The 8,653-nt window shown below is 46.5% G+C and overlaps 1 protein-coding gene across 1 annotated transcript in view; it reads right to left on the bottom strand.

The window, feature by feature from the left end:
* Positions 1-2,111: 2,111 nt before the first annotated feature.
* Lrp4 (LDL receptor related protein 4) overlaps positions 2,112-8,653 on the bottom strand; it is a 55,066-nt gene continuing 48,524 nt past the window's right edge. Inside the window, exons 37-38 of the mRNA XM_021192386.1 lie at positions 7,399-7,540; positions 2,112-4,563 (exon numbers count right to left, since the gene is read on the bottom strand). Coding sequence (XP_021048045.1) covers positions 4,231-4,563; positions 7,399-7,540 — 475 coding nt within the window. The 3' untranslated portion in view covers positions 2,112-4,230. The remainder of the gene's footprint in view (positions 4,564-7,398; positions 7,541-8,653) is intronic.

Raw genomic sequence — 8,653 nt, 5'->3', positions numbered from 1 at the left:
TTTTTTTTAATAGCCCTGGCTGTCCTGGAACTCACTCTGTAGACCAGGCTGGCCTTGAACTCAGAAATCTGCCTGCCTCTGTCTCCTGAGTGCTGGGATTAAAGGCGTGCACCACCACGCCCGGCCATTTTATTCATTTTTAAAAAGGATTTATTTATTTTATGTATGTGAGTGGCTCTCTTCAGACACACCAGAACTGGGTATTGGATCCCATTACAGATGGTCGTGAGCCACCATGTAGTTGCTGGGAATTAAACTCGGGACCTCTGGAAGAGCAGATGTGCTCTTAACCTCTGAGCCATCTCTCCAGTCCATGTTTTATTCATTTGTAAAAGACAGTCTCACTAGACCAGGCTGTACTCAAACTCACGATATTTGTGTCCCAGCCCCCAGAGTGCTGGGACTATAGGCATGCACCACCATTAGTCTAGCTTATTAGAATTCTGTGGTGCTGTGTATTTGCGTGTATACCCAGAGGCCAAAAGACCACCTTGGGTGTAATCCCTCAGAAGCCATCCAGACAACACACCCTCACATACACACTGAAATAGAGGTTCTTACTAGCCTGCAACTTACCGGCTAGGCTAAGCTGCTGACCAATAAGCCCCAAGGATCACCTGTCAGTATCTGTCCAGTGCTGGGATTTCAAGTGCATGTCATCATTCCTCCCCCCCCCCCAGTCTCATTATGTAGCCTTGGCTAGCCTTGAATTCACTAGAGCAGGCTGGTCTACCACATCTGCCAGCATGCCCGCTGTGGATGCCACACAGAATTTTATTTTTTTGGTAGGAGGTTCCATGGGCTCTGGGAATCAAACGTAGGTCCTTGCATTTGCAAAGCAAGGCCTTTACTGACTGAATTATCTCCCTAGTCCCAGCTTGTTAGACTCTGACTCATGCTCTTCAGTATGGGGTTCAGGCTTTACATCTGGGGAACGGGAAGAGGAATCCTCAACCCTCCTTCAGACTCAAGATTCTCGTTTGTAAATGAGATTTTGTTTTCGTTTTAAAGAATGTTGGGGGAGAAAGGGTTTATTGACCTTGAACTATTCTGTTGAGTTTTGTTTTTGGCACACTAGATCACTTGTCAATCAAACCCAAGTGTTTCTTGCTTTTCTTTTCCCCCCATTTTTCTTGATATTCTTTTGGGGGAGTAGAGGGTGGTGAGGGCACAGTTGCTAGACTCCAGACGCTGTGAGACCATGCATTGTTTAAGTATGGGCGGTTCTTTGAGAGGGGACATTATTCTAGCAACAGTTTAGGATTTAGAAAAATCAACCATTGAGAAACTTGAAATTAAACTCTACAAGCAGCTAGAACAGCTAGAACATTTCCAACTTTTCACTGGAATAACACACCCAGAGAACCTGATAAGGGCTCCTTAGCATCTTATTCCTGTCTCTAGATTCAGTGAGCGCATTAGGAGAATGTAGGTTTTTGTTTTTGTAGACTCCGTTTCTCCCTTGTAGCCTTGTCTGTCCTTGAACTTGCACTGTAGGCCAGACTCGTCTTGAACTCACAGAGATCCTCCTGCCTTTGCTGGGACTAAAGGTGTGTACCACCACATCCTGGCAGAATGTAACTTAAAAAAAAAAAAAGGCTCCGAATGTGTGTGGTGCTGGAAATAGAACTCAGTTCCTGTTCCAGGATTTTTTCATACCACGTTGGACAGTTTTGCTGGTCACCATCATTGCAAGGCAAAGCCAAGTTCTGTGACACCGGAGCCCTCGATGAATGAAAACAGAAGTAGAGGAGTCATGGTATATACACCATGACACTAGCTAGCCTGGAGATGTCTTTATCGATCATGATTGTGACAGGACCTCAGGCAGCTTCTATCAACCCAATGAGCTGCATCCAAGGAGAACCTCTCTGTCATCCGTCCTCTCTGTCATCTGTCCTTTAAAGGAAGTCAGGATAACATATCAGGCAACTCTCACCGTGATCTATGTTCTCAGGATGAGTTGAAACTCCAACACAAACCTTATTTCCCTTCAGGGATCACACACTTCTGAAGACATTAGAGGTGATGTCCCCAAGTATGTTTTCCACATCACGGGTCTTCCAGATAGTGCAGGTACAAGAGTAGTCATGACTCCAAGCCAGCCAAAATAATTAAGAAAGCTAAATTTATATTAAATTATCATAAAGCCCTAAAATACTGAACATAGTGGTTAAATAACTCCAGAAAGTCCAATCTCTCCAGTGAGTAATGTTAAAATCATTACACATGAGCATGGGAAAATCACTTCCATTAGTTTAGGACAGAGAGATTTTTGCCCTTTTTACAGAGTAAATCAGTGCTCAAACAGATATTTCCTCAAATGCGTCCTTTCTACTCTTAACAGCCCAAGTGCAATAAGGTCCTTGCCCCTTCCCACTCAGGAAGACACCATGCTTCTGGTTTGGTTTTGTTTTTTTCTCCTCCCCAACTATGGATTTAAAGGCTCGAATGTGGCCTCATTCTGTGTGAAATGTCCATCTTTCCTCTTTAAAGTGGCACTGTACTTTTCTCAACTGGTTTACTGGAAAAGGCCATGGCCTGCTCTGGCTGTGTGCAGACATAGATCTGGGCCGAGCTAGTGACAACAAGACTAATGGTTTGACGTCTGTCTCTTTAATAACTGACCAGAAAAGATCTGATCTCGTCTTGTTTTTCACGCGTATGCCTGGCTGCTCATCTCTGAATAGCAGTAAACCATGAAAGATGTTTTGTGTCAGGAAACTTCCCCTAAAAGCCCTCCCCTCCATTCTCAGCTCCTGTCAACCTCTCCTGTGCTTCAGTTTCTATGGAGAAGTGCCTGAACTTGCTCTGGCCTGGTTCTCACCACCTCTCCACTCCTTGCTTACCACTTTACATCTTCACTGACCCTCTTCACCACTGGACATTAGAGATTGAAGTGATACAGGATCAGTTCGAGAAAGCAAGGCTAGACTCCCCTCTCTCAGAAGTGAAAACCCAGGATGAGATTCTAGGGTAACACCCCCACACACAAAATCTCAGTTCCCCTGAGAGAAGCCCTTGGCCTAAAGGAGCATGAAGCTAATGGTGGCACTTTAGTGTGGACAGGGGCTGAGAAGAGTTGGCACATGACCTTTACCACCCTAGAGCCACAGGCTGTGTCCATGAACTTGGATCCCTGAGCACTTGAGAATGAACTCAAGAGGTTCAACCTCACAATACTTCTCCTGAGCCCCTGGGTGTCTTGTGTATCTCTAGCTGCTCTTTCTGACCATTTAGGGAAATGTTGAGCCAGTCTTTGAAAGGCTGTGACAGAATTGTTTCCCTTAGAATCCCAGAGAATGGAAGGAAGAGAGAAAAGGGCAGAGCAGTGAAGCTCAGGTAGGATGTTATGCTTTCTTTGCAGAGCTTCTTAAACGTTCTAGAAGTCTGTTCTCCAAGGCCCACCCAATGTTCACTCAAGCTCACAGCATAGTTAAAGGCTTAAGAAAAGTATGGCCTGTCGCAGCACCAGGAGGGAATTCCTATGAGTGAGTTGCCATGACAGGAGCCTCCAGTTATCCAAGGTAGAAATGGCCCCAGACATTCCAGCAGGAAGAAGAAGAGCTTAAGCCGTCCCCACACTTCACCTGTATCACAACTGACAAAGCAGTGACTCCTGGGTGAGGAGAATGTCCACTGCCAGCAATGGACACGATCCCAAGGCTCAAATGCCCCCCCAAAGGTTTTTCATAATTACCAACACTCGAGGCTGGAGGTTTCCCAAACACCCAGACCAGCTGGGCTGCTTCTTCCTTCTCTCAACCTCTGTCCATTACCTTTTACCTGTGACCTCCAGTCCCAGCCCCTGGGAGGCCAGTTCACAGGGAGGCCATCATGTCAGCTGTGATGGGGAAGACCAGAGTCTTAGATCATCAATTGCATCGGTGCTGTGGGGCAGGCACATAGGATGCCAGGGCAAGGGGAGACGGAGCTCTGTGCCGACAAGGAATCACGCTGAGCCCAGCTTCAGGGGGCCCAGGATAGAGTGCAAGAGGTGAAGTTCATGGTAAAATCCAGGTCTAAATTCTTGAGATGTGCCCTCAATTCTTGTCCCCAGGTAGTTTTGGACTCAGATGAGTAACAGGTTCTATGGGAGCTTGGGAACACTTTGGAGTTGGGAGGAGGAAGATGCGTGCATGGGAAAGGGCCCGAGTTGTTATGTGAGCACAAGGATCAGAAGTCCACAGAGGAGAATGAACAGGCAGGCAGGGAAGAGAATGTGGGCACTTAGACCTGGCTTTCTGAGGAGAGCTTGCGTTCGTGTTTCCAGCCTGTGTCTGGCAGAGAGCCCCGTCTCTCTGGAGTGGCTGCAGTGTGAACACTGCTACACTCAGACTGCTCTTCCTGCAGCAGCTGCTCTGTCTCCGTGTCATCTAGGGAACCAGAGCTGGCCTGGATGGACACTGTGTCTGTCTTCATGCATACGTGATCCCGTAGAAGACCTCCCCTGGAGCTGCGCAGTTGCTTGAGGTCACCCCATTCAGTGTCATCCCCAGCCAGGAGGCGGATTCCCTCTACAATTTTGATCTTCTCCTTGGTGTAGCTGTGGTCAGGCCCACCCTGGGGTAGAGAATGGAGACACATGGTTGGTTGGTATTCTGTAAAGGACCTCATGGTGAGCTGAAAATGGAAGCAGAACTGAACCGAAGTGACCAGGGAGGACAAAAACCCCACAGATTGCTAGACCAATGAGGCCAAAGCAAATGTGAGGTCCCACCTAAGGGCAACTGCGATTAGATAATTACATCATCACAGAAGCAGGGGAAAACCGTGGCTTCTGGTCCTACACCAGCCGTTTACTAGCTTGGTTATCCTGAGCAAATTACTTAACACTTCTAAAACCCAGTCTTCCCATGTGCAGCGTAGGAGAGCAGCATCTACGAGTTACCCCAGTTATTGTAAGGGTTAAGTGAGGCAATCCACGGGATACAACCGTTAGAGGACCGGACACAGGACACGCTAAAACATACCAGCTGTTGTTATAGAGTCACCATGGGTTACTAGTGGGACATCGTTCCAATAGAAGAGATCCAAAGCAACCCAGAATGCATTTACATCATGTGTCGTCTGTTACAGCATCCCTGTGGTTTATTAATGGGACGTCATGCAGATATAAGTAATCAGAAACAACTGGCAGAAGCAATTCAGCATGCTTGTATTCAAAATCTTTATGTACTGGTTTGCTTTGAATGATCTTTTTAATTGTGATAAGAAAATTTGGGAGGTAAGATTTGGGGAATGGGCCTTGAGAAATCATTGTATTAGTGTTCTTTATTATTATTATTATTATTAGATATTTTCTTTATTTACATTTCAAATGTTATCCCCTTTCCTCATTTCCCCTCTGAAAACCCCCATCCCATCTCCCCCTCCCCCTGCTCACTAACCCACCCACTCCCACTTCCCTGTCCTGGCATTCCCCTACACTGGGGCCCTTCACAAGATCAAGGACCTCTCCTCTCATTGATGTCCCACAAGGACATCCTCTGCTACATATGCCACTGGAGCCATGGGTCCCTCCATGTGTACTCTTTGGTTGGTGGTTTAGTCCCTGGGAGCTCTAGGAGTACTGGTTGGTTCCTATTGTTGTTCCTCCTATGGAGCTGCAAACCCCTTTAGCTCCTTGGGTCCTTTCTCTAGCTCCTCCATTGGAGACCCCGCGCTCAGTCCAATGGATGGCTGTGTGTGTATTTGTGTTCTTAATGAGCCTGTAACCTGTAACTCTCTGTGGGAGGATACCGTGGAACTGCTTCCATGAAGACCATCCCTGAGTGATCTGCATCACTCTAAAGATAGCTTTAACTCTGGCTTTAGTGTCCTCCTTTATGTACTCTTCAAGGGCAACCTCATTCCTGACTTGTGGGGTATTCTCAGGATTATCCTGCCACCACTAGGAGCAAAAGGGCCACTGTAGCTTGGGTTCTGTCCCCGGGGTAGTCTCCTCACTTGAGGTCTCCAGCCATTGCTTTCTGTTAGTAACAGTTCCATTCCACAGACAGTTATTAAGGCCCTACTTTAAACAGATGATATGCTAGGTTCTTGATCATGGGCCCTGTCTGCCTTGTAGGAGTCCTTTAATCAAGCAGAGAGATAGGGGTAGTTTGCAAGCACACATACAGACTCGCATTCACCCAGCAACTCTCTGAGCTGAAGTGAGTGTGAGATAACATGCAGGCCCCTTGAGAGTCCATCACAGATGCACTGGGTAAGTTAGGGAGAAGCGGGGTACATGGCAGAGGTAGTTTGGGAAACACCACTTTCTCTACACACACAGAGCAACAGGTACCTGAACTCAAAAGGCAATCAGAAGAGAAAGGGTGAAAGGCTATCAGAGGGATGGAAGAGCTGCTGAGGAAGAAGCAGAAAACAAAAGAAAGAGGTCAAACGTTTTTCTCCTTTTCTTTTGGCTGTAGTGGGGATGGGTCCAAGGCCTGGCACGGGCTGCACATGCACTGAACTGCCGAGTCAGGTCTTCAGTCCTAGTTTTCGGTTCTAACGGACAGCCTTCATTGTGATTCTTTTCTGGGACACCCCACATTCTAGGAACTCAAGAATCCTCAAGAGTCCTTCTCAGAAACAGAGAGGCTTCCCATTCCCAGGATGTAGGTAGCCTTGTGGATTATAGTGGCAGCTTTTTAAAATACAGGAATCCCTCAATCCAGCGAGTATAGGATTACTGTGGAGAGCAAGGGTCCTGCTTGGTTGACTGGTAACAATCAGAGCAGGCTGAGTCTCTTCAGGGAAAACTCTATGAAGGTTGCAGGATTTTAGAAGAAACCAGGCTCTACCAGATTAGGAAATTCTGACATCTCAGACCTCAGATCCCCTGTGGGAAGATGACTATTTTTCACACCGGAATATTCAGTAAATAATTTTGCATTGACTTAACAAAATATTTAAAAAATAAAAACACGTAAATATTCAGGTTTCTAGAAAAATCTTTTAAACCCTTAAGAACAAAGATAAAGAAAAACTAGCCATTCCCAACAATAGGTACTATTTTGCTAATTCAGAGACTAGAGAAAGAAAGAGTTCAGGAGCTCCTGGGTTTGCGGACGGTGTCTCAAAGAGCCCCCTTGCTTCAGAGGGGTACAGCACAGAGGAATGACAACCCCTAGGAGGAAAGCATCCATAAACCTGGGGACTCTCCAGGGAAATAGACAGTTCTTGCTTTCAGACCTGAGTCTTCTAGCCTTGCTTTTACCAGGGTCCCCCAAAGACGCTAGATCTCTGAAGAAACCCCAACTATACTCCGTTTTCTGCTCACCATTGTCTCCAAAATGGTAGAAGGGACACCACAAGGCCCTTTCTCACCCACTCAGGCAAATCGGTTCTACTTCCTCCCACCTGCTCTCCAAACCCCAGGCAAACCTAAAAAGAACTTTCCAATGTTACCTCTTTCTTATAACACAGCTGATTATACACGGCTGGCTTGGGAGCTGCTTCAAGTTTCACTTCCTGAGTGGAAGTTCGGTAGGAGGGATTGCTGTAGGTCAGGTTTCCCATTCCAGGGTCCGTGAACTTGGATTTTCTGTGTCTTCAAGAGGAAAAATCGGGCTGAAATCAGTTGAGAACTTTATAGGTATGATGCTGGGGGATAGATGTAACCTAGGTGTGGGAAGCAGCCTCTCTGCAGGTCCCCGTGACCCACCCCACGTCCTGGCACCCACACCCCACATCCTGGCACCCACACCCTTCCAAATCCCGGCCCTTGAGTGTAGGCCGGAGCTGGTGACTCACTTCTAGTGAACCCATTATGCAAAAGTATTGAAGAAGAGAGCAGCTTCCCTCTTAAGTGGTGCATCCTCCCTCCTTCCTTCCCTCCCTCTCTTTAAAAGGAGCAAACTGACATGTTGGAAGTTGACTTATAGGAAGGTCCGCAGGCAAGCAACAAGATGAGAGAGACCAACAGCCAGTAAAGAACGGAAATCTAAGCCGGGCATGGTGGCGCACGCCTTTAATTCTATCACTTGGGAGGCAGAGGCAGGCGGATTTCTGAGTTCGAAGGCCAGACTGGTCTACAAAATGAGTTCCAGGACAGCCAAAGCTACTCAGAGAAACCCTGTCTTGAAAAACCAAAACAAATCTGCCAACAATAAATTATTCACATTTGGAAGGATTTCTTTCTTTCTCTTTCTTTCTTTCTTTCTTTCTTTCTTTCTTTCTTTCTTTCTTTCTTTCTTTCTTTCTTTCTTTCCTTCCTTCTTTTTTTTTCCCAGTCTAGCCTTGAGATGAGGTCATAACTCTGGCTGTTACCCAGATTACAACCTGCAAGAAACCTCGAAGCTGAGCACACAGGGAAGCTGTATCCAGACTTCTGCTCCACAAGCGTTCACTACCTTTTAGGTTACTTGTTGTGCAGGAGATGGGCCTTTGTTCTAACCCCACCCCTGTGGTTTACTAGCTGGAATATGGATAGACGTAATCTAATTCTGCTGAAGCTCAGACCCAGTTACTAGGTTACAACGAGGTTACAGGTGTGCTGCCTAGGTTCATAAACAAGCTATGGTCATTGGAGAGGAGGGAACCTTAATTGAGAAAATGCATCTACAGCAATGGTTTTCAACCTGTAGGTCACAACTCATGGCGGAGGGGGCGTCATATATTAGATATCCAGCATATCAGATATTTACATTAAGATTCATAACAG

The sequence above is a fragment of the Mus pahari genome, chromosome 3 (assembly GCF_900095145.1).
Source record: "Mus pahari chromosome 3, PAHARI_EIJ_v1.1, whole genome shotgun sequence".
NCBI lineage: Eukaryota > Metazoa > Chordata > Mammalia > Rodentia > Muridae > Mus > Mus pahari.
This window is presented reverse-complemented; position numbering and strand designations above follow the sequence as displayed.